The sequence below is a fragment of the Halictus rubicundus genome, chromosome 4 (assembly GCF_050948215.1).
Source record: "Halictus rubicundus isolate RS-2024b chromosome 4, iyHalRubi1_principal, whole genome shotgun sequence".
Taxonomy (NCBI): Eukaryota; Metazoa; Arthropoda; class Insecta; order Hymenoptera; family Halictidae; genus Halictus; species Halictus rubicundus.
In genome coordinates this window covers 11,497,742-11,524,558 of record NC_135152.1, presented here as the reverse complement: position 1 = coordinate 11,524,558, position 26,817 = coordinate 11,497,742, and the positions used below count along the sequence as shown (strand labels likewise).

General features: G+C 41.4%; 1 protein-coding gene across 5 annotated transcripts in view; it reads right to left on the bottom strand.

Annotated features, from left to right (window-relative positions):
- The window catches only part of Inae (inactivation no afterpotential E), a 108,768-nt gene that overhangs the window by 2,601 nt on the left and 79,350 nt on the right, over nt 1-26,817 (bottom strand). For 4 of the 5 annotated variants that reach the window (XM_076786697.1, XM_076786698.1, XM_076786699.1 and 1 more), the window contains 9 exons: nt 26,070-26,398; nt 23,337-23,532; nt 20,550-20,738; nt 17,319-17,609; nt 16,294-16,523; nt 16,102-16,125; nt 12,830-12,962; nt 7,159-7,358; nt 318-662 (listed from right to left, as the gene is read on the bottom strand). In XM_076786697.1, coding sequence (XP_076642812.1) covers nt 318-662; nt 7,159-7,358; nt 12,830-12,962; nt 16,102-16,125; nt 16,294-16,523; nt 17,319-17,609; nt 20,550-20,738; nt 23,337-23,532; nt 26,070-26,398 — 1,937 coding nt within the window. The remainder of the gene's footprint in view (nt 1-317; nt 663-7,158; nt 7,359-12,829; nt 12,963-16,101; nt 16,126-16,293; nt 16,524-17,318; nt 17,610-20,549; nt 20,739-23,336; nt 23,533-26,069; nt 26,399-26,817) is intronic. The other variant, XM_076786701.1, reaches the window with a different exon arrangement.

Here is a 26,817-nt window from a genome sequence, read left to right as displayed (position 1 = left end):
GCCATTCTATATACAATGGATGTGATGGCAACAATAGAAAGAATCTTCTGTTTCGTCGGAAACTGGAATAAATTACAAGATATATCTATTATGCAATTTAAGAGAAAAAGACTCTTGTAAAATAGAAAATTTCTTTTAAAATAGGGTCAATTAAGCCGTCCTATACATAGCGAGTCTGATGGTAACAATAACAGGAAGCTTCTGTTTCATTGTAAACTAGAAATAATTTAAAACAATATACATTGCATACAATGTTTACGATAAAAGAACTGTCTTAAAATATCAGATTCCTGGCAGAGGATTAATCAAGTAGCTACCTTCTGACGGTGACCGAGTCCCGTCTTCTCGGCACTGGCGGCGGAAGACCAGCGGTTAAGCTTTTGGCGCTCTCGTAGCTAGCCTCGCTATTTCCGCTGCTTGTGTTACTGCCGTTGTTTCCCTCCCTCAGGAAATAATTCTTCGCCGAGAGCATAGCGAAGTGAAGGTTGTTCTTCAAGTCGTCCGCCGCCGTTGACAAGTTTCCCGATATCTTCGGGGTGCGCCTCATCGGCCTCGGTGGTGGTACCGGTGATGGTGGATTGCTCGATGCTTCCGAGAGAGTTTCCGGCGTCGCCAACGGCGCTGTTCGCGATGCATCGTCCCAGTCGCTTCGCCGGTTCGACCTTTGTACGAGAACAATATTCCAGATAAACACCTCTTGCGACCAATTCCGCAAGGACAGCAGCTGAAGAGCAACATTCGACTTTCCCAAACGAGAAAACAACACTGACAAAAAGAAAACGGAATGTTCCTCTTAGACAGCTTAGAATGTTTTTCTTCTAGGTCCAAAAGGGTTGAAGTTGATCGCGTTCGTTCTTGAAGGACACGACACGACAGCTTCGGGAATAACCGCAGCGATTTCTCTATGTGTCTATAAGAAACTCTCGTTGCAACGAATCAAATTAATCATTAATTAAGAAATATCACTTTCCGGAGGTGACTTTTATCTGCCCGGAGACTCGGAAGAGCGTCGACGGCAGTGGAAAGCCGATTAGTACAGGCTCTCCGGTGTCGAGATGTTAAATTGCTGACTTCAGCGGACGATAGTCGTTAGTAATTTACCTGACTTAAAAGTAATTGCTTCCTCGCCCACAACTCTTGGCAATTCCTCTGGCAATCCTTTCGAGGGATTTCTATAGACACGTGGAAACAGCTGCAAGCTTTCGCGGAGCAACGCGTCCTCCAAGAACGGCGTTCCTTCAAGGATACCTCAAATGTTCCTCGGAAACATTAGTGCGATGATCGCCTATGTGCGCGGCTGTTAAAGCGGTGATTACTGCGAGTCGTGAAACAAGCGGATGTGAACGAGAGCGTGACACAATTCCGATGAGATTATTTATCGAATGAACGAGATCCTGAGGTAATAACGAATACGCGCAAGAATGAACAATCTGAAATTTAGCTCGGTCTCGACGAGAGTGGTCGTCGAAGGATCGCCTGATCACGGTTGATCCCGAAGATCGCTCGAGTCTCGAACGTTCTCCTGTCTCTCTCTCTCTCTCTCTCTCTCTCTCTCTCTCTCTCTCTCTCTCTCTCTCTTTCTCTCTCTCTCTCTCCCTCTCTTCGCTATCTCTCCTTATCAAAGTTAATCCTAGGGTATCCTCAGTGGTCAGCCCTCCGGTTAGGGAGCGGGCCAGACGGTTTCGATGGTCCCGGACATAAAAGTGCTATTCTTACAGTTTGCATTCGTCGGCCCTGGGCGTGTTCAGCAACTCGCTGGCCAGGCTGACGTACTCCCATGGGATCCCCCTGGAGTCGACGCTGAGCTCCCGACCAGCCTGAGGGAACTCCGAGGGACTCTGCAGGGACGTGAAACTGGTCTCCAGGCAGAGTCTGTGCGGTGGTGTGCCGGCCAGGTTGCTAGGATGGGATTTCACCGGGCTGGACGAGGACAGCAACGCTCTCATTTCCTGTTCGATCTCCATCTCCTGGATCTCGACGACCTCGCGCGCCTCCGACGCTTCCGTCGACGATGCGTGACCGGAAGCCAGCCTCTGCGGCTTCGCCGGCCCCAACGTCGTTACAACCTGGCATATCCAGACGCGTGTTTCCATGTAATCGTTTCACCCGAATAACCGCGGTTCATTAATTCCCGTTTTAATCACCGATTAACCAGGGAAAACCGCTCGTCGATCTTTTATCGAACGCTCTCCGCGTATCGCGGCGGTCTCTCTCTCTCTCACTCTCTCTCTCTCTCTCTCTCTCTCTCTCTCTCTCTCTCTCTCTCTCTCTCTCTCTTCCTCTCTCCTTCTCTCTATCGTGGTTCCCGATTAGCGGATGATCGAATGATAGTTGCCAATTTAGGAATATAAAGTGGTGTTACTGATGGAACTGATTTAGCGCGGCTCTTCTGTATCCGATCGTGCGGTTTGCTAGTATCGATTGCTCGCTTTGTACCTCGGTGCTCAAGAATTACCGGCTGATTCAGAAGTAATTGAATTCGGGGCTTGATGCTAGAGTTTGCTTTCTGAAAAATTGTAGAGCCTACTTGCATAGTTCTTTTAACACGCTATACACAACGTGTTAAATATATAAATTAGCTGCCACTCTTATGTAATAATATATAATAATAATAATAACACAATTCTTGCAACTCTTGCACTATAATTGTACAACTCTTTCGCTTTGTACCCTGATCGAATTACTTCTTTCGAGCCTAGTAATAGTCTTTTACACTGAATTTCGCTCTTGCGCATGACTCGATTACCAGACTGCGGATTTTATACATTTACGACAGGAATGAATAGGTCGAATACAAAAGTAAAAAGACAGAAGAATTTAAAGTTTATTAAGATGACTAAGATAGGTAGATTTTGATTTGTCATAAAAATCCACAGTCTACCAACTACTTTATGTTCTTTCATTTGTAGTAATCGTTCCCATGTGCAACCAAGCGGTCCACAGTCCGTTTTCCGAAAGAAGATGCAGTCTTAACGCTTTACCTACCAGAATCCTATCAATAGGATTTTCAACAATTGTCTTCTTTCACATTACAATCTCAAACGAAATTATTACGTGACATTACTAGAGATGGTTTGTTGGTTTACAATTGAAATTGCTGTTACCGTTGAAGGCTCCATTGAATAGTGTTTAGCTATGGACCATAGACTTCTAAAAATTATGAAATAATCGCCGGTAGGTAATGTGTTAATAGCTGTCCACTCCACTGTTGCAAGTCTGAAGTAACGTGGTGGACAGCTATTTCGACTCGAGACTTCTCTCGCAAAGCAGATAATAGACGTATAGATAAACGAAAAAGAGGCAGAGCAATTTACGTACGCTATCCCTCCCTATAATCGCGCTTTGTCGTCCTCCTTGTAATCGCGTCGTCATCGGGCACATTGTCCTTTCGGCGAACAATGGCCAGTCAGTTTTCCCTGTAGCGATAAAAAATATTGATCCTCGTAGCAAATTCTGTCCTGAGAGGGGTAAAAAGAGGGACATCAGGTGCTGACAACTCTCTATAATTACGTTACCGGCCCCCCTCCCAGGACGCGCGTTTATAGAGAGGGAAAACACGGTGTACAGCGCGAGCGTGCACGGAAAAATTCAATTTTCACCGAATCATTTCTAACTATTATTCAGTCAACGTTTCAAGACCACTTTTCAAGACGTTGAATCGTGTCGGACGTAGGATGCATGCTGGAGGTAGTTCCCCGGTGGCCTTGAACGATCGATTCATTTCGTTCGGGCGGCTGGAATGAGCGAAATTTTGCGAAATTCGCGAGAACTGGAACGCGAAAGAAAAAAAAACCGGCGCGTGTCGATCTCGAGTTTCTTTTCTCAAAGAATAATCGCGAGACAATTGTGGTGACAAGGACCGCTGTTTGCGCGCGCCATTCTTTGCGTTTTGCACGGAGCAATTTCGCTGAGAGCCCAAATTAGAATTTCGCGGCCGCCGCGGCTGCAGCTTTTTCGTTAATAGGAACCGGGACCAGGATCATACATTTTTAATCTCCATTATGCGACACGGAAGTTCTCCCGGCAAACGTTCATTAAATATTTAACGCGGATCGTGGACTGTCACCGGACGGCTCGGTTAAACACGCCCGAAAGTAGCGTGTAATGATGTTCGTTCGCGCAACGATGTCTCCAAAACGGATTATTGTAATTCGCAAGAAAACCTTGACCCGCCATTTTACACTACAAAGCAGAACGACTAATATGCTTGAGCTGATTCCCGCTGTAAAGTTCGCTCTTTTGCAATTTTTACGGGATGAAAGGATTACGTACTGGACGTTGATAACTAATTTTACCTTTGCTGAAAGTCGGTTCAGGAGGAGTGTGCAGATATTAACCTGTTAACTGATTTTTCGACCGTGAAAGCCATCGGAAAGAATAAAGAACACGATCGCACTGAAACTGCCGAAAAAACAGACCGCGGATTTTTATGCAAAATGAACATTTGCGCGCGTTAACCGCGAGAAACGCAGTCGCCGAATAAAAATGTCTCCCATCGACAAATTTGATTATAAATGCATAAAATTTGACAAATTTAATTATAAATGCATGAAATTCGCAGTCTAGTGACAGGTATTACGCACGTTAAGTGAGACGATCCTCGAAGCGAGTAAACAGAACAACATAAAATTAGCGTCTTCCTCGGTTAACATGTTAATGGCGGAAACCTAAATCGCATCCGGCAAGAATCATTGCAGAATGGCGCGACTAGAGAACGAAACGTAGAATGATGCGAGGTGCACATGCATGATCGACTGTGAATACCATTCCCTAATCCAGTGATGAGTAACCTGTGACTTCATTTAATAAACAAAATGCTTCATCCAGGGATGAAGAACTTTTCAAATTAAACTGTACAAGGTTTTTAGATCAAGCTTTTCCCAATTTGAACACGTCGAAAGATTGCTCGTCACTGCTTTAATGGACGATCGATCGTCTGTATCTACTCGTGAGACGCCGATCTATGAACTGGATCGTTACGAAAATCGTCGTCGCGTCCTCTCGGACGATCTCATACAAACTAATCTCTACGTTGTCCAGTTGCGACACATACTTTCCTCGAAAATTCGGGCTCGTTTCGAGCGGACGTTGGTGAATGGAAATGAGCGATACCACTAAATACCGTGATCGTGGGTGCGTTAGATCGAATGCAAACGAAGGTGGCGAAAATGGGCTGCAATGGTGACGATGACAGAAATGATTTATCTTTCGGAGTTTGCCGGTCGCTGTAGACTCGTCCTGAACGAACCTAATGAATCACAACGTTGTTACATCGAGTCTGTGTCGCTGATATTGATCTTTGATGTTTTTCTTGAAACTGCAAGGCGTTGTTTGCGCGTTTGTGTTTGAACAATTGTACACTCGTGGGAAGTGTAGAAAATTGGAAGATATTAAAATACGCGTACTAAAAGTTCAGTAACAAGAATCGAAATTAGCGATACGAATGAAGATTATATTGATTGGTTTTAACCCTTAACGGACCAATGCCGCCATACAAGCAAAAATTAAAGAAAAATAAAATATAAATATATATAAAATAAAATATAAATATTTTCCTTTCTATACTTGATATAAAAATATTGAGTCCACAGTTTCTCTTCGTATGAAAAATAGCTTCGACCTGGTGGAAAGTAAACTTAAAATACTTCCGGGCCGTTAAGGGTTAATGTTTCGAGTGCTTGATCGATTGGAATTTTTCTTGCAAAGTGTAGGTATATTATTGAGCATCCTGTGTAAAGAGAATTAACGACAGAAGGACACGAACCAGTTTGTTGGGCAGCTCTCAATAAAATAATTTCCCGAAGGGGGACTCGTCTTCAGCGACCTCGCACCAGTGATATTGTTCTTTTCAAGTTCCTCTCTCCACTTTACCGTTCGATCGAAGTTTAATTCAAGCGTTCTTTTCACCGAGATGTCCACTGAATTAACATCTACGAAGCATTTCTCCGGCACGAGACTTCCCGTTTTGGGCTGCATTCAAAGAAACAGACAATGAAAGACCGTTCATTTAATGGCCAGCAGCATAAATTTAAGTATTCTGTATTATTCATTCGCGAAACAAAATTTTATTTCATCCGCTTGAATTATCTACGCGTATAACATTATCCCATGTCCTGCAATTCTGCACGACTGTCCTGTTACAATTATACGGCACTACAACGTGCAACAGTGGACCTGGAAAAGAGAACCGGAAGGCATTTATCACTCTACCTAACATTATTACCCTTGGACCGCAAGAAGGTCCTGGCGTTTTAACCCTTCAACTGCGAAAAGCGTTTACAAATGTTGTAATTACGCTGATCCATTTATGCGCGCGAGTGGCGTAAACTGCATTTCAGCCAATGTAATTTTATTATCTCGCAAAGCTAATGTAGCATTTAGTAGATTTAGTGATCAATTTTGCGTAGCAAAATAGATGGAACAATTGCCTCGATTTTTGATCCAATTATTCTCACGTGGTACTATCACTAAACTGATATTCATGTATTACGCGTTCTTCGACTATTTGTATTCTTCTTATTTTAGTAAATAAATCCTTTCATTTAATTCGAAGTCACTATACATTATTTTTCTTTTTCTGTAACAACAGATGCTCGCCAGAGATGTATGACTTCGTAGATGTTTTAATTATTTCCTTCAATCCATGAGTTACTTAAATACATTGTGGAAAAAGTATAAACACTTCTAGACGAAGTTTTACAATTTCATTCGTCATTGAATCAATTGTGCTCGTACAGAGTGCAATAAAGAGTGCACACAACGATGAAGTGGTTCTTCATGCATGGATAAAAGTGTAGAATAAAATGTTCTTATCTGGAGCTTGTAATTTGAGAAAATGGAGTTTGGAAACTTGTCAGACATCTGTGTGTCTGTGTATGACTGACCTTTTCCCCTTCTTGTACGTACCGAAGATGAACCTTGAAACATGATTGTCTCAATTCACCTTGCATGGATGAATCCAATTCTAGACTATTCATTTATTTTTGCAGAAATGTTTGCACCGTGTACGAGTACAACGAACCCCATGAAAAACACAATCGAGAAGATCAGTGCGAAAATGCCGATACAGTGGAACACATTGATGAAACGATAGCACTGGTGCGCGCATAAACTCGTGTAGAGAAGACACCGAGCGAAGCCTAAAGACGTCTTATGTACCTTGTGTCGTGGCGAGAAGAGTGTGTGGTGGCATTGAGGTCGGCGTCGCGGCTGTGCAAGGTGGCCAGTGTACTTTGATGATGGAGTACGACGTGTCGTTGATCGGGCCTCCGTTGGGTCCCTGGGTCCGTTGCAACTGCAACTGTTGCATGCGTTGCTGCACCGGCCTCCGCGGCGCCCCGATCTCTGCACGCTGACACCTAATCCACACCACACACCCTCAGCCACACATCCTCTCGTAAGGCTCGTTGGTTTAGCCACGATTCGAAGGGACATCGTCCGCCAGCTCTTATGCACTTCGTTACTTCATTCGAGCGTGTAATTCGCGGGTGCACTGGCAGGCACGATCGTTTTCCCTCACCTGCAATGCCTCCATTTTGTTTCCTTCGCATAGACGTGCTGCGTGAGACAGTTTTTAGTGATCTGGAGATCTTTTTCATTGTTTAAAGAATTTATTACTGTTTATCACTGTTCGTTTCTTTCAACACTTTTGGAAGGAATGTAAGAAGTCAAGAAAACTGAATGAAAATAATCGAATGCTACAAAGTAAATAAATGAATAAATAAAACCTCTTTGTACACCTTTCGCAACGCAAGAGCCTTCCTCTCGTTTTTGAACTTTATGCAAAGTGATCTTTCGCTACGGGTCATTGTAATAGTTCATAGAAAATAGACGCGACCCTGACATTTTGAAACATTCTCCGGCAAAACACGACTGTTATCAGATAATCTCTTACGTGCCTCAGAATTTGTTTATCATTTCTCCAGACCATACAAAACAATGGAGACATTGCAATCTGTGAAAGGTATCGAGCCAACCTGTACGCTATTAACCCCTCCATCAGCAAACACCGGGTCATTCGACACTCAAGAATCAATTTGAATGGATTCGAATCTGTTAGTAATTTACAAACACGTTTCCTGTGTTCTCTGAAATTATTACGTATTATTCCCATTTTCGGAAACGGGCAAGACATAAATCGAACTAACATTTCCATGCAGTGTCGCGATGCATATGCAAGAGTAAAGTCTAGCATGGGTCCGAACTGACCCGGCGTTCACTTTGCATGCAGCTGTCTCGCTGTCCGTCTTCCATGGGTTAATACCTAGTCTAACAGAGAGCTCGTTAACGACAATTGGATTGCAACGTACGAAATAAGCTGCCGAGATGGTGAAATACGTATCTCGTCATCTTTTTATTTTCCCTCGTTAAAAACAAATGAGATTTCTCTCGAACTGTATTTTCGGCACGTTCTACTTTGATACGTGCGCAGTTTGAGACAGAAAGAAAATAGATGACTGTTGTTTCCAACGGAATTTGTGCCTGGAAACCTCTGCATTGATAATAGAATCGATAATAATACCTTCAAACCACAAATCATCAAAACAGCTTACTTTCGAGGAAACACACCATATACAACTGGAGAAAGTAGTTCAATGTTCTTTATAGTTCTCCAGAATTGCGGAAAAAGTGGCCATCGAAGTCTTTTATCTCATCTTTTACTTTAAAGCTAATTCAGATAAATTTGATAAATAAATACACAACAGTTATTCCGATTAAAAAGTTGCAAAAACTCAAGAAAGCAAAGTATTCCGCCATCTTGTCGGCGCAGACACTTTCGCGCAATCATGCTGCACGATGTATTTATTCAAAAGACACCGTCTAAAAAAACACTACAGTCTCGCAAAAAATTGATTCGACAATTTTAGAAATACATTTCAACCAAAATGACTCGTTATTCCGTAGATCGCAGTCCGATCTATGGATCTAAGCTACAAGATAGGCAAAAGTGGGTCAAATACAGCAGTCGGATGGAAAATTAATTTTTCGGACTCCTTGTGGAGTTGAAGCGATCTGTCGATGAAATTTTAACGCCTTCCCGCTCGATGGAAGTATTATAGCCCCCGGAGTATAATGAGTTCAACTGTTCCTTTCGGAGTCCGTTGTCCATTAAAACACGACTACAGACTGTTCGAACAGCTTTCTAAAGTACCGCTAATTATTTCCCGTGCGGGAGTGCATCCAGTCGTAACATTCCTACGGTCGAATTTTCTAACCAGACGCCGGGGCTACCCTAATCACAAGGGTGCAAGAACTTCGACGTTTCACTATCATGCAAAGCGGAAGCATACGGACGGCCATTTTCTCGGGTTGCACACGCCGTCGACACACACTAGCGTGATCTAAAAACAGCGAAATCAAGATAAAGATCGACGAAAAGCTGAAATCAATTAAAGGATTACATGAAATCATAATACAAATGTAAGCGGCAATGTAATTCATTGTTGCGTTTATTGACTATAGTGTTCCCTCCCTATAGGCATCAATGCTACGCAGATTTATAATGAGTAGACCGTGGATCTTTACGTGAGACTATTTTCTATATTAATTGTTAAAAAAAAACAGAAATTAGATTTAAAAAAAACATATTTCTTCTTTCAGTAATTTTAGTGTCCTCGAGTCTTTCTAATGTCCACCGCAGTCTAGAGATTAGAACGAAGATTAATTAGAAAGTGACATGCTACGTCAAATATTTTTGGTAGGCGAAGAAAAGTTTTTGTAGTTTGTCAAGAATGGTTTTAGAATGACTATAAAGAGGGAGTGTCTTATACAGGGTGTTTTAAGCGTGTTCTACGAGTGATAAAAAAAAACCACGAGCCACGGGGATGAAAAATACAGAGACGAGCATAATCGGGGATTCTTCGAGGTTGTTGTTTCATCCTTATTGGATGAAGTCTTTACAGCAATCTTCGCTGACACGCCGCATTAAACGGGAGCCGGAAATGCGCGGACACTGGGAGACAAAGCGAGATTTTATTACTCTGTTATTGTAGCTTCTGGTCGGTTACGAGAATGTCATTAAACTTTATTAAACCGTTTATTATACCGTGCTCTCTGATATCTCGGCTCGTAAGTGCGTGAAGTTTACCGTTTCATTATGGTGGAATTCAAGGCGATCGGAGTGTATTTTTCCTCTCGTGGCATTTCAACAACGGGTTTACGATCCTTAGTTCGTAGATATGCTTTCTTTTTATATTTTCGCATATAGTACAATGGACAGGGTGAACGTCGACGCTTGAACGCCCTGTATAGCGAAAATAAAATTACGAAAGCGGTGTGTCCGAACGAATGATAGCGACGAGTAACATAAATGAAACGTAAACTACGGCAAGGGATCCAATTACTGTGCCCATATCAGTCATACTTATTTTCAAAGCGTAACGAATATTAAAAAAGAGATATTACATTTCTTTTTCATTAAAATCAGTTAACATGTTATATATCTCTTTTTTAATATTCATTATGCTTTAAAAGTAAATATAATTAATATAGGCGGTGTAATTGGCACCTCCACAGTAATTGGGGGTGCCCTTACCCGATGCCGTTTGTAATTCATCTACGGATACTTGTTCGTGAATGCCTCGAAAGCGTAGAGTTAGGAAGCGAAACCTACGAAATAAATAACAACGTTCATCGTGGTAGAAAGTATATTGATCAAAGTAGCGTACATCGCAAATTATACAGAATCGAGTAGTCACGGGTGCAATCAAAACGACCACTAGTTAGTTGACAAGATTCGAACCGTGTGTATATATAATTATATATACGTGTATCTAACTAACATATGTATACTATATGTATATGTTACAATTCCTCGCATGAGTTACAGTTACAAAGGAATAAGAGAAGCCTGTTTATTGCTCGATTACATCCGGTAATTGAACAGGCTTTAATTACCACACAGGTACAAGATCGTTTCAGTCGTTTTGGGTGCAGTCAATTCGCGTGGAAATAAAATAAAAAAGAGAGAACCCTTTAGAGGATAACACATGATAAAAAAGAGAAGAAAAACAAACAGAACAAAACGATCCAGTATAAAAGAATACGTGGTATACCGATTACGTGAAAGAGCTACGTACACGATTAATTGTATCTGCAACAACGTTACGGTAAAAATTCATGCAGTGTCGAGGAGCATGCGTGTCAATCGACCTACATCTGAGCAATAAATAATACATAATAGGAAACGATGCTCGGTACACAAGATCGCCGTAGAAATATTATTGCGTTAATGGAGCGTTGCGTTTGCTAAGAGAGAAAAAATAACACAAGGAGCATTATCTACATATCATACCATCGGTGATCCGTGTTGAACTAAAACTAAACTAAAACCGCTAACGACAATCAAACATGACAATGTAAAACGCTACTCTAGTCAACGAAGAGCTACGACTACAAACTATCTCGCACTACGGTTACAATAAATAATCTTGTACAAAAAACTTGACGGAACACAATAGATAAACTGTGATATGCTTGGTCCTAACGCGTAGGACGTCGTTATCTTTTTTCAGTCACAAAAGTTGATCGAAAATAGTAGACTGCGGATGTTTGCATCTACATTGACAGTTTTTCGAAAATTCTTCAGAATAATTTGCTTCCGAAGAGACACAATATGGTACGAGAGGGGCCCGCTTCCCATCCAAGATGGCCGAAGTGTGATTCGAACCGTCTGAACACAACCATTTTCAATGACCTTGGAGTATGTTGTCAATGACCTGAAGCTTGTATGTACATAGGAACCGCCATTTGGTTTCGATTTAGAAAGAATACTATTAAGTAAGTAAAGTAGTAAACTATTTCGCATTACATTCTTTACAAATATCGTAAAAAAGAGATCACGCTACTGTTTAACTTACACATTACAATAAATTCTTCCTACTAGAATCTTTAGACGATTTATCTTTTCCACAATTTCCACTACTTTTATCATCATCGTCCATCTTATGTAAGAACTTTTTACTCATCCATTGAACAAATGATCAAGTTCGGTACAGTATAATAATCATGTACTCCACAGTAAATGTCTCATAAATAGACTGCGGATTCAATGCATTCATAAGAAAAACGTGTAGGTCAAATCGAAAATAAAGTTCCATTCATTTTCTTTTTGTTACAATCGATACAGAAAATTTGTATTCTGCGTAAAGATCCACAGTCTACTTGTGAACAACAATATTGGAAATGTAGTCCAAAGAAAAACTTGCTAATTAATTAATTGGAAATACTATATATTACTACCGTTCAAACTAAATCCAAGGTTAAATCAAAGTTGCTCGGTGCACCGACCTTTGCAAATAAATTCCAAGGTCACTAAAGTCAAGAATCGCGGCCCCTAATCCAATTGCTCGGTTCGATGACGAGAAAGAGCCGACGAAGAGGACGAAGAGCCCGATTTAAGCTCGAAGTTCATCGACCCCGTTGCCACTTTGTTCACCGCGAGCGCATCGATATCCGCAGTCTACTGTTCGAGAAAGACTGGTTCGAAAGGGCATGCCGATCAACAACGAGCGAGGACGTCGCGTCAACGGGCTCCAGATTGCGTATCCTTTCGCTCGTGTACCTCGACGTCGACGACAATGGTCTCGCCGGTCGTTTCCGTGACATTGATCGTGGCGATTTGAACTTGCGTACTACAACGCTCGCGACCGTTCACGTGTCCGTTAACCAGTACCCGGTTTCCGGGTAGCTTCTGAGCATCCCTCGGGACGTCCGGGTCGTCGGTCGTCTCCTCCAGCAGCTCGTAATTACCGGGCCTTACCGAGGACATCCGGCTAACCGGTGCCTGCGACCTCTTTATCTGTCCGAGTATCGAGTCGGCCTGGCTTACCTTGTTCAACGCTTTCAGCATGTTGTCCGGCATGTGGTCCTGTATCATCACCGGGCTGATCAGCACCTCGTCGAAGTCGCATGGTCCAGCCCACAAAGCCTGGTACACCGGTTCTCGCTTCTTCAACACCTGTCTGCAATCCAACGAGAGGATCAGGTGGAACATCGACGAGAGTAGACCGCCTCGCAATGTCTTCCTCATTGGATCGACACACTTAGCAGTATCTGCGGATCAACCTGGACAAATCACTTTAATTCCTTATTGCTTTTAACTCCGGATTTAATTTCCTAGCTAGTCGACACCCTAGGAAATGTCAATTTCAAGTCCCACTTTTCTGTACTTCTGATCTAATAATCTGGATGTGTTGCTTCTGATTTTGTAATTCCTAGCAACGTCAATTTCAAGTATACTTTTTGTATGTTCCTACTTTAACTACCCGGAAATGTTGCTCTTAGTCAACAAAATCAAAAGCATTCTTTTTTAATAAACATTTGCCCCTATGACAGATACAGGATCGAGTAGACGTTCGGTTCTTCTATTTTACCTTCTAAAAATACGAAATCTATATTGTTTATGGGATGACTCAATATATTTGATTGGGATCTTTGTTACTATGATAATATAAAAACGTTACTGTTTACAGAAGAAGACATATCGAAATCCACCTCGCTAATTAATTAAATGAGTCACTTGTATTTACGAGATACGCAGCTGAATGAGATAAATGCTCGTCGAAATTCCTATGATAAAAGATTATAATAAAGATTGTTCTCCTCTGTATGAAGATAGAAGTATTCAGGAAAGTGGAACGATCGAGTGTTTTGTTTTCGAGTGCGTTACAGTTTCAGAGTGCCGATCAAATGATTTGTTTGCGCAACCTTTGCCAGGTAATTTTTAGTGAGAACCTCGTGTGTGTTATGTTTTAACGAAATTGGAATTTTATCCACGTCCTTTGTGAAAATACTGCTACGTGCGACGGTCGTCTTCTTCTACGAGCAACTATACTCTCGCTACGCTGGGAGCATGCAGTCGAAGGCATTCGCGGAACCAGAAGTTGGGAAACTCGATTTTCTATGCTATGCACCCGGAGATTGCCGCGACTACTCAACCGCTCAAACATGCTTGATCGTTTGTCGCCAACGAAGCATGGCGCCGTTTTATTTAGTGAACAAAATTGCTCGTGGCTGCTCGCGAACGTCTATTTATTCGAAGTTGGAACGATGTATCGCGAACGAATCGTACATTTACAATTGTCTCGCTGTTGTCGCAGCGATCAAACACTTTTGAGCGATCGTAGATTTTGTACTCGACCAATGCAGAAAGCGAGAGGGGTATTGATATTTCGATGGTTCATCTAAATTAATTCTCTACGAACACAATGATCAGCGATTATTTTATAGTCTTTGTACGTGTCGGGGAATCTCTGTAAATAATTGAAAGAGGATGAACGTGCCGGTGACAATCCTGCAAACTATACATCATCTCCTGTAAATTGAACACACTCCCGGACATTTCGAAATAATTGGATCGATCAATCTACGAAAATTATTCCGTGCACAAAACACCAAAATTCTACGTATCGTATTGGGCAAAATGTAATCTTTTCTAGGTTCGTTCATGCACGTTCTGTTGATCGGGTAAGCAACCGATCGTCGAGAATTGTAAATAATGTTTCTCCGACGTTGTACATACGTCTTGTGCGTCTTCGAAAATCATAAAGAAAGAAGAAATACGTGTGTATATCAGTGGCAATTTTATCGTACGTTTTCCAGTTGTAATACCGTTCTTGCAAGAGCAACGAAAATAATGTGGCTGCTGAAAATAAAGCGGTTGCCGATCCTAACAAAATGTTTATAACTATTAGGGGTACCCATAAGTAATCAATTATTTGCAAAGAATTTGTTTTGCCTTTAGTTCTGCACCGATCGTTGAAGAGGAAACACGTATTCTTTTACAGTTTTCGGTAAAGCAGCCTGTGTTCAAAATATTCTAAAAAGTATAATTTTTTTTACAACCCTGTAATAAAATGGCGGCGTCCGTACCTTCCCAGGATCATGTTCGTCATTGCATACTTTTTCATTTTCATGCGGGATTTAATGCAACGGTAACCACAAAGGAAATTTACGATGTTTCTGGAGATGTATCGAAGGTCGACAAGTGTCAACGTTGGTTCAGAAGGTTTGCTGCTGGTAATTATGATCTCTCTGACAGGCCTCGAAGTGTTCGACCAGTTGAATTTGATAATGACACCCTAAAATCTCGAGTGGAAGCTGATCCAAAATTAAGTATACAAGAATTATCGAGAAACCTTGGGCCCATATGGTCAACTATACAAAGGCACCTACACGAAATGGGAAAGGCATATAGGCAAGGAATATGGGTACCGCATCAATTATCTGAGACCAAGAAGAATATTTGTCGATCAATTTGCACGTCATTGCTATCCAGATTTCGTAGAGATCCATTTCTTAGCAGAATCGTTACCGGAGATGAAAAATGGATTCTTTATGATAACATAAAGCGTTCCAAGCAGTGGCTTTCTGCAAATCAAACCGCAATATCAACCCCTAAACCTAGCTTATCGCTTAGAAAGGTGTTACTGTGCATTTGGTGGGACTGTCGTGGCATAATTCACTTTGAGTTGTTGAAACCTGGAGAAACAGTTACTGCTAAGTTGTATTGTCAGCAATTACAACGGCTGTGTTCAGAACTATTGAGAAAGAGGGCATCTTTAGTCCACAGAAAAGGTGTTATACTGCAAATTAACAATGCCCGGCTCCATACAGCGAAACTCACTCAGGAAAATCTCTGACTATCATCTTTTCAGATCTCTGGAGCATTATTTAAGAAGTAATACATTCACTTCTGTAGAAGATGTAAGGAGGCATCTTGAGTCATATTTTGCTTCACAAACCCTGGATTTCTATAAGAGGGGGATTGAAAATTTGCAGGAAAGATGGCAAACTGTCCTTGATAATGATGGAGATTATATAATAAATTATGAAATAAAAACCTGAATTTCCTACAAAGTTTGTTTTAGATTTCAAAATAATTGATTACTTATGGGTCCCCCTAGGGGATCAAAGTATATGTAGATTAGACGTTTCCGGAGCTGAACGATCGGTTGCTTCGTCGACCAGCCGTGTGCGTCAGACTTGTCAGGGAAAAGAAGTGAAGAAGTAAAAGTCCGGGGTAGGCATGCGGGCTCAGATCCTCAAGATGCAATTACCCAGAGCAGCCCTGAAAACGCAAACTTTTTCGTATAAACGTACCTCCAGCGGCTCTCATACTTCTGCCTAGAAACGGAAAAGATTGCTCGATTAAAAAGTCGATCCGGCGAGAGATCGGTTCTTCTGTCCTAGAGATAGACTTAGAACGATAGTCCCGATTCACGAAATCTCTTCGCGAACCGTGTGCATAAGGAGGCTCCCGTGGGGCCCCGGCCAGAAAATGTTTGAACTTACTCTCCCTTGTTTGGATGATGTCGTACAACGTGTATGATTCGACCGGGCGGGTACAGAGGTCTGTGCAATGTCAACGCAATACTCGAGTCGCTCGGCACAACGGTCTGCGAACGGGCCAGGTCCTTGTCTCTCTGGTACTCGCTGATGCATCCACCGGCCTCTAAATTTGCGGCCGAGGTGGGGGTGGAACCGCAACCGCAACATATCACCGAGCACGCTATCGTTTTCCACTGTAACGAATGCCGCGATTGATACGCCGGTTTATCATCGGCCCCTCCCGCAGTTTCTGGCGCATAGTAGCAATCTGTCTATGTATAGTTGTCCCGAAATTTTAATGGCCGACCATACTCGACTCACCCTGTCAGGTTCAACGGTCTAGCTCCGCTTTCTTTTTAGCTCGTTTCACTGTCTTTGCGAAGGGCGGGCGACTTTGTTGCCGACAAAATGTCTATCGCGTTTTATTTATTTATTTTTCACAACATCCGCCTCGAGATACTAAAATGTAACTTTAGTGATTTAGATCCTGAAATTTGCTCTTTGGAGAGATATCAAGCTCGGCGATCTTTGACAAGAAAACCGCGAGTAAACGGATAAATGCAATCCATTTCAGGGGAGACGATACTCTGGAAAATGTTAGTTAAAAACACGTTCCACCCTCGCGAAGTAATTAAACTTTACATCTGTCGCGAGAAGTAATTTAAACTTCGCATCTTTCCAGTGAAACTAATTGACACTGGCGCCAGCGGATTGGTTTCAGACCGGTCGTGTATCAATTACGGGGAGCATAAAAGTGTTCTCGTCCGGACTTATTAAAAGCAATTAATACATTCGGAGCGTGCTCCGACGAAAATCGATTCGAGATTTAATAAATGCATTTTTGCGATATAGAATTAATTTCGTTCGGTGATAAAGGGCGATCCAAGCTCGCAATGGAGTTAATTGCGTTTTTGCGACTCGGATATTAATTTCGGGCAACAAACTAGGTTCTATGGCGCTTCACTTTTTCGCGTTCGGGAAATACTTGCCTTGGGGTCGACGCTCCTCTTTATGGCATTGATAAGATCGGCCCTCAAGCTTTCCATTTGCCGGAGCCCTATCCTAGGCACGACGTCCTTTCCAACCACCACGGATGTAATAAATTCCTGCGTGTATTGCTGCGCGGGCATGCTCAACAGACCACCAGGCGGAGCAAACGAAAAGCACACCAGGTCCGGGTAGTCCTGTTTGAGTAGTATCGCAAGGATAGCCGCCGTGCCAGCTCCTAAGGAATGGCCAACTAATGCCAGGCCGAATTGATCCGTGCCCCTCGAGGGATCCTGAAACAGAAATTCGAACGATTCCGCCATGGAACATCGTACAGCTGTCCTACCTAACGAGACGAGGCTACAAAATGACAATTTTTATCCGATTCTAGCATGATATATTCTACAAATATCCGCTTGTAATTTTATTCATCCAGCCTTAAATGAATCAAATGCGTTTTTGCTATCCCTAACTTCAAGGGCTGTCTTCACCCCTTCATATTGCACGCATGCAGATACACCGATATGATTGTGACAAGATTTATTTATAATCTTGAATCGCTTCTAATAAAAGATATAACTATATCTAAAAATATTTAACTCGAATTTATTTACGATCCTCGAAACATTTATGGTAAAACAGTGTAAGCATATTTAACACAATTTGAATGCACAATTTAGCACAATTTGAATGTTTTTCTATGCTTGTAGGTGTATTTATATTTTTAAAATAATCTAGATATGTTCGTAGGTACATTTATATTTTTAAAATAATGTAAATATGCTTTGCGTATATTCTTGAATGTATTTATATCATTTTTAATACGATTGCAGTATATTTATGTATTTATATGTTACCTAAATTAAAAACGAAATTTCCTGTGTTAATAGTTTCGGTAAATGAGAACTGATGCAACACAATATTAAATTCTATAGAATATTGTACTGTACATTGTATTTCCAGATGCTTGAAAGTTATGAATACACGATAATCCGCAGTCCTGTTAGTACGTTATTACTAGGTTGAGTTTTAAATAATAATCACCTCCGCTCGGGAGTCCGTTCTTTCCCAAGAGTTACTTTAAATTTATTAATAAATAACTGTACTCATTAAGAACAATGGAAAATACTGTGGATGAAGTTGAACTCCAGTGGAGTTTATTTTAGTAATTACGCTCGAATTTCCATTACTTTTCCCTCTAGATGGAAATATTCTTTCTTTGAGCATTTTTCCACCGTAATTTTAATCTGCTTTACAATAAGATCGATTTTTAAATAACAAAGACGTTGCGTGAACACTGTATCTCTTCAGCTTTATAAATACACATCTGATGAGTATGCAATTAAGGCTGTGCATATAAATACGGTGTTCTCTGTTTGTAATCACGCTTTAGCTCTTGATAATCATCGCGGCCATCGCGATACTGGCAGTAAACCCGTTTTGGTCTCGTCAACAGCGAGGAATGGAGACGTTAATGAACAAGTTAGAACGATCAAAGTGAGCAAACATTTGCTCGCAAGTTGCTCCCACTCATTTGTGGATTTTATGAAGAAAGAGGCAATCTTCATGGATTGTGATAAACCATATTGCCCGTGCCCAAGCCATATTTAAATGCAACAAACCTCTCGCAAAAGAAGCTTAATCTCTGCCGACACCAACTCTAAAGAAACTTTCATAAAAATATAAATTACCACCAATTACTTCGCTTATCGCTACTCCCCTTTCATCTTCGTCAACTAAGACACAATTAAAGGCTTAGTGCTTGCTGTAAAATCACACTGTTAAGTTTCAACGACATAATTCTAACGAGAGATCTTTACAGTGGCTCCAAAAAATGTTCAAACACTAAATTTACAATTTTTGATAAATTTTCAATATTTCGACTGTTAACATTTCGCGGAAGAAAGTCGTACAACAATAAACCAGGGCTCATTCTAAAGCCTCTATTTTCGCACTACATATTTTTACAAGATGTAGCAAGCAAATTATTGAAGTCACGTTTCCTCTTAAAATTTTTTCTTGAGAATCCTACAAGTTGAAACGCCCGTAGCAAAATCGGAACATTCTTTTTTCTTTGTTTCTTCGATGCTGTATCTACCGTAGACTCGAAGAATGAACCTTTCATAGCGATCCCCTAAAACTTCGAACACCTTCGCAGCCGCTCCGCGCGGAGGAAAGAAGCGTAAAACCCCGGGTCAATTAACGGCCACAGCCGAGAATAAGAATTTAGGGGGCATTTAGTGTCAAGTAAACCGACCATTTCCGCAACCGTGAATGGTAGCGGCGGGCGTTTCGAAGGTCGATAAGCTTCTCGAGTCGATAAACATTCTCTCCTAGTGTGTCCTGTATGTAGGGCATCTTACGCGAGCACGCTAACAGTCGTAAATATGAAACAGCTCGGGAATTCACACGATAAACTTAGCATCAACTTTATGGGAATGATGTAGGGGAAGTTTTGCGAACGCAATCTCGCCCGGGGGAGAGAGAGGACACCGTTTTATTTTTCTGGCGATATCTGTTCCCGAGACCGAACCGGGCACGAGTGATAGGGAAAAACGTTATCAGTGGACCGCGGATTTTTATGCAGAAGGAAAATTAATTTCCTTTCTTAATCATTTTATCTAGTCGAAAGCAATACAACACGTTTCAATTCTCCAAGTGTTTTTACTGTGTTGCTTTTAATCTACTGGTTATAAATGTATAATATAGATATATTGATCACGCAAATCGTACACCGACAATTAATTCTTTGTTATTAGACTGCGAATCTGTATGCAAAATAAAAATCTGCAACATAGATCTTGAACATAGATTTCGAAATTGAAAATTGGTTTCCATTCGACCAGCACACGTCTACTGGCATACAATTATTACGAATATGTATTTTGATAAATAGTAAAATGTAAGGAAACTTGGGAGCTTGTTGGTCCCTTCAAGCTGTGATCGGTTCAACAGAAAAATCGACAAAATAAGCGGATATTAGCAACGTTGGTTTATTGCTCAGGATGTTGTACGGAAAGTAAAGATCACTTTGAAGATTTTCGCAGGATGTGACAGTATGATTGGGCCAATATACCTTCGCGAGGAAGCACAGAGCAAATTTCCCGGAGGAGCCGACATTTCTTAAGCGATATTTGGCACAAGTCTCCCCTAAGCGTAATTATTCCGTTTAACGGAGTCGGCGGGCGCGGGTCGCGATTTTCATTTAAAACGGCCGAGAAGAGAAACGATACCTTGGCCAAAGCGCGGGATATAATTTCCTCCTCGAGCAGCTTTTTACGGATATATTCGGCGGCCTGGACCATCCCCTTGTGCCCGAGCCAGTCCTCCCTCGGCGGCGACAATGGTAACACTTCACCCTCGGCGTTCAAGTCCGTTAGCACGTCCTTCATGCTGAGTGTGCCCCGTATGCTCACGACAACCTGGAAAACAGGAAAAAGGGACCGAGGGAACACGAGATTGGTAATTAAACATTCCGGCTCCAGGACGGGATGAAAGCGATCGTTACGAGTGCGTTATTAGGCGGGCTGATTCTCGCGGACGGGCGGCTTTAATGATCGCGAGAGAGAACCGCGCTCGTTAAGATCGCTCCATGCGCACAGCTGCACACGCGAAACTTTCATAATCCAGCTCCGGAAAAAAGTGCCCCGTCGAACGAACCCAACTGTCGCGGTGCGAAATCTTACCACCTTTTTGTTCGGGAATTGCTTGTCATTGGGAAATCATTTTTAAACGAAAGTAGCGCCGGTCGATCCGAGTTTGCGATTAGTTTTCTTCTCGCTCGAATTTTTAGCGAGCCATCGAGATCAGTGTGGTTCGGGATTTGTGACTCGACCGTTCTAGAGTGTCGATTGCTCTCTAATAAACTCTTAAGCTGTATTAAAATATCGGTAATTCAACTCTTCATACATAGAATGCTTTATTCATTTTTTCAAATATTTTTATAACGGAAATTGTACGGCATCGGATGGAGCTTGCACCGTGGGAATTAATTTTCTGTTGATTTGAATTTTTGCCGGGACAGTGAAGCCATTTTATGCTCGAATGCAGTACAAAATATTTGATTGTATCATTGTAAAAAGTGTGCTTGCCCGGGTAAAAAGTTCTTCAATTATCGGAATTGAAGAAGGTGTAATTGTATTCTATTACAGTCGAGAATATTCCTTTGGTATTTATTAATGTGATATTTTATTCATTATGCATATCGGTCTCGTTCGGAAAAGATCAGTACACATAGAGGGTTACATATTAATTAGTTTCCTGCGTAATGTCCATTGCTCTGGCACACTCGTCCAGCATGGCTCTGCCTCCAATTTGTCTCGAATAACATCATCATTTGCGATATCGATTTTCCCTGATGGGATGCGTCGTCAAAATTTTCAAACAAAATACACTGGCTCGATTTTTCAAAACAAACAGTTTTTCTATCAACATCGCACCGCGTTCGTTCGACCTTTAAAACAAATGTACGCGAACGTAACACGCAGAATTTCGCGACAGATCATGCACTACTTGTCGTATATTACAAGAGTTTGCAACCTCGAGAGAATTATTTATGAAAGGTTTAAGGCAACGCGAGTGAAATGTTATTCCCGAGGTGATTAAAATTTGCATTTTACTGCGTTGCGAGAACTTTTATGGGCTATAAATGCACAAACATCTACAATCTACCAATTACTGCAGCACGTGACGCTTCGTTCCACTGACACAAAAATGGCAGATTCCAGATTTTGATAGAACAAGTGGAAATTCGTCTGGCCTACTTCTGTAGATTTGAAATTGAAACGAACAATTGAGCTGCAATACCTGCAGCTTTATTGTGCAATATTTACGCGCGCTTCGAAGCGTATTTCATCGTCTAATTTAATTCGTTGCCGTCCAGTTTGCAGCAATAATTAAGTTTCCCGAGAACATTAAACACTTTGATCGAGGATATTCTCTTAACTTCGTTAGTTACTCGATAGGTCGCAACTATACTGCGTACTTTATGTTTTTGTAGAATCTACGGATGTCCGGAACATTATTTCGTTCGGTTCAACTCTTTGGAACTTCGGTAATGTTTAATCTAACTATCTAAGTTCCCTGCAGTCGAAGTAAATTTCTTTTTAAACTCGACAAACTGCTTCTCGTTGTACGAGAAACGAAGTCAGCGTGACACGCATAATCGGCGCTAATGAACGCGCATTCGAGGATTCTGCGTTCGATAAAAATACCGAAACTGTCAAATTAAGAATAAATGTCTAGATTGCAAAATACTGCGATTATCGAGAAAATTCTTTAAAATCGAAGCTTTTATTTTAAGAGTTAATTTCGAAGCTATCCACGGAAATTGTAAAAAGAAAGGGGGGGAACAGATTTTCCATAAATATCCTCTACCGAATATGGAAACACATTTTTGCCTTAAATCATTAGCAGACTGAATTTTCTGAACCGTGATATATATTATTTTTGGTACCAAATATAAAAAACTGGACGTATTAAAACATTTCAAAGGCCGAACAAGAGTACTACCTCTGGTATTTCATTATTTGATGCCGTGTCTGCACCCCCGAAAAGTTTCGCAGTTCTACTATTAACGGCAGAGCAATTTTAATGAGCAGCGTCCAAAATCGCAAACAACTATACGAATGACAAAACGTATCCCGGAAAACGTGAGCAAAGTTAACAAAACATCGTTGAAATTCTTCAAAAATGACGCAGTTGGAGTCCGACGCGAACTGGACAGCAATTAATCAACAGCGATCCTCTCTCGCCCTTCATAATTAAGCAATAGCGGGGGTCGAGGTGCATGTGCCGCGAGCGGAATCGCGATTAGTATTAAATGAAAAATTCATGATACAGCTTAACGAGATCGATTTAATTCCCAATTAAACTGTGGAAACGGTCGACGAACGATCGCAGTTTTCGATCCAGGCCGATCGGACGCGATTGCGGGGGAGGGTCGCAGGATGCATTCCGGCCTGGATGTGCTTCCGGTTTGCTGCTCGGGAATAGTGCATGCGAATCGATAGGGGACGAACCTTTTTCCTGGTGTAATCGAGCGCGACGAAGAACGGCGTCTCGCCGACGTCGACGTGAAAAGTCGCGTAAATGACCTCCACCTCGGCGACGTCGACCATCTTTCGTAGCGCGGCGTAATTGCACTGGCAACAATTGTCCTCCACCACGGTCGCGTCGTCCTGATGGCCACCACAGGGGAAACAGCTGCATCGTATTCTACGGGACAAGATTCCGGCGCTGTTATCACGCGAACAATCCCGCGCCCCGGGAAATTCATCCGCTCGCACCAATCATTTCGAGCATCTCGAACATCCACCTTCGAAACACGGGTTCAACGCACTGTCCGTGGCTGTGAACAAGGCACGGAGGGCAGAGGGGGACACTACCTGTTCAGAATTTGATTCGCTGACATTTTCGTCTCGATCGATACCGAAATTTTGTCGACCTAATTACTAGACGACGGATCTCCGTGCGGAAAAAGATTCTCTACGCGAACACACACTGGAGTGAAATAGAAATTTATTTCCTCTCTTAATATGTTCAATACGCTGGACATAGTATAACAGTGTCTTTTAATTCTTGTAATCAGTTTTGATTTACACCTACTTATTTTTGCCACAAGTGCAAAACATCCGGCTGCCTTCTTTACAGTCACGGTCAGTACACGATGGTAATGGAATAGTACGTTCTGCAAATCGTTTTATTACTTAGGAAGGACGTGAACAATTTTACTTCAATCATATCTTATGTCTTCCTGTTCTATGCATCATTTGTGAAGAAGAAATTTATACGCTCAGTTGTGTATTCATCCATTATATTGATTTTTGTGCCATTGGCATGGATCAAGTCTATGGACCAATTTTTATTGCATGCTGTGTTTACTAAGACTTATTATAGATGGCATTAACTAACTGGTTAATAAAAAGTAACGGCATTAGTCTGAAAAAAGTGTAACTCTCTGTAAAATTAGAAGGTAGTTTGTTTAAAATCTTTATTATTGATAAAATCTCTTTAGAACCTTCCACAAGGCAATTTGAAATACAACTTCATCAGAAATCAGCAAATCAGAAGTTCATGTGTAATTCCATGACGTAATTTCAAGCAATTTATTTCGTATATTAACATCATGTAGAACTTCGTGTATTAATGGCACATAGAATTTCATGTATGCATTTCGTGTATGAATTTCATGCAGAAATTCCTGTAGAAATGCGTGTATTAATTCCATGTAGAATGTCAAGTATTATATTGGATGCAGCACTTGCACCACAAAACTGAGAAGAAAATAATGTTACGTGCAGAATCGTATTAATAATGTACAAAAAGTGATATCACGTGCAGTTTCGTTTCCGACAAAATCGAACACGATAATTTATCGGGCACGCGTGCATCTGAATTCGTCTGACTAATGTGTCTGACCATGACTCACTGTTTCTACTTGCGACGAACTGTAGCCGGTGCCGCAGAGCAATTTTTCATTGGCTTAACAATTTTCTGTAGTACTCATTTGCATGCAGTTTTCGAGAGGAAAAATTTTGTTGTCTATGTTCCAGACAACAACGAAAAATGAAATAATGAATTTAAACACGATTCTCGATTAGCAATTTTTAAAAGAAACGCGTTCTAGAGAATAGAAAATAAATCAAATTTACTGTGCTTACTTCTTTGGCCTCGAAGTGGAATAATAAAGATATTTTACTGTGTGTGTTCTGTCTGAAAATTGATATTCCACAAACCATCGAGTTAAACGACGACAATAACGACCGCACGAACGGGCGAGATTAAACATCATAGTTATTAAATCTAACCGAGAACCACTCTTGTTAATCACAAATGAAAATGCCGATATGTGTATGTGTACAATCATCTGATCGACGCTTTCGCGTAACAAATACCAACCTGCAGAATTGATTTTAGTCCACGGACATTTACATGTGCGAACAATCCCGGAACGGCAAGAAAATGAACTCGTGATTGAAAGGGACTAAATAATATTCCATAACAATTACTTTCAATTACGGTGTCTTCATTAATTTCAATCAAAATGTTTTCGTTCACGATTCTCAAGATAATCACAGAAATGATGTAAAAGTCGATGAAAATTTTGATTGATTCCATTATGCCACAAATAATTTCTCTCACTCGTTTGAGTTTCTTTGCAAACAGCCAGAACGTTTAATAGCGTGGTCATTGTTAACAGTTAACGGTGGTAGATTTGAAAGAAGCTTGATAATTTTCTTAAATGGTAATCACTAGATTGCGAATTTGATGCATTTATGACCAAAATGACATTAGACGATGTTGAAGTTGTATGAAAGACATTACAATTGACTTGACAAATTCTGAACAATAATATCATGAGTAAGTGTTGGAAACAGCATACAGGAATATTTAAACAAAACCACTACTGTGACTCTAATAACTAAGAAAACTTCCACATAGTTATCTGAGATAACTTCTATTATGTAAAAAGGGAACGCTGGCGATCAGGGTATAATCGTGGAAGACAATGGAAGCAATAGTGCAAAATCGCGCTAATGCAGGGGCGTTCGAGTAACAGAGCCATTAATCAAGGTTCCTTCGGAAACGGGGCCAGGATCTGCCGGCCGACATGCGCGCCGGAAGTAACAATGGTTGTAATCAAATGGCCGCGGGTCGATCGTTTTGACGTTGGGAACCCCGTTGAAAATCAATGGGCACGCGTAGCCGCGTTGACAACACACACCTGTGTGCATGTGCGGCGTGTAGGTTACCTTGCGCACAGCTGACAGATGCCGGACGAGTGACTAACGAGGAACATGGGCCAGCCATAAGCAGCGAGGGCGAAGTGCATGTAATGAATGGCGGACTGAAAGTGGCCCAGATCGCCGTCCTCGGTCAAGGACAAGAATTTCGTGCGGGGCGTGACCGGCACGCCGGACAAAAACTCGTAGGTGTCGTTTTTCCGCTGCTTCACGATCAATTCGCGCTCGATCTTCTGGAACTTCCTCAGCAACACCAGCCCGGCAACAACGTCCGACGGAACCACGTCCAGGTCCCGGAAGAAATCGCTCAGCAGCCTAGCGATGTCCGCGAACGAGTTCTGCGACACAGCAATTTTGTATACTTGTACAGTCCGTCGCAGATATATTCGGATACTTTTAAGTTGACGATAATTCTTTTAAGATTCGACCAAACGACTTCAATTTTTTCGAGTTTCCCAGTTGACGCGAAAAAGATTTTTTGAAAAAATTGAAATTGGTCAGATTCTACGACTTCATTATTTAGGCCTGTGTCCGAAAATTTAAAAAATATGTTTTATAAATCTCTATGAATTATACGATACATTTTGAAAATTTCATCCAAAATAAAGATGGTGGAAATGTGTAACTGTAGTAAATATAAAGATTCTTATTACTTCAATGAAATTCTGCGTTGTACAAAAAATTATTTCCACACATGTCACATGGTATCAAGGGAGATATTATGTGGTGCACATGACCTTTTTATAAGCGGAGGCGT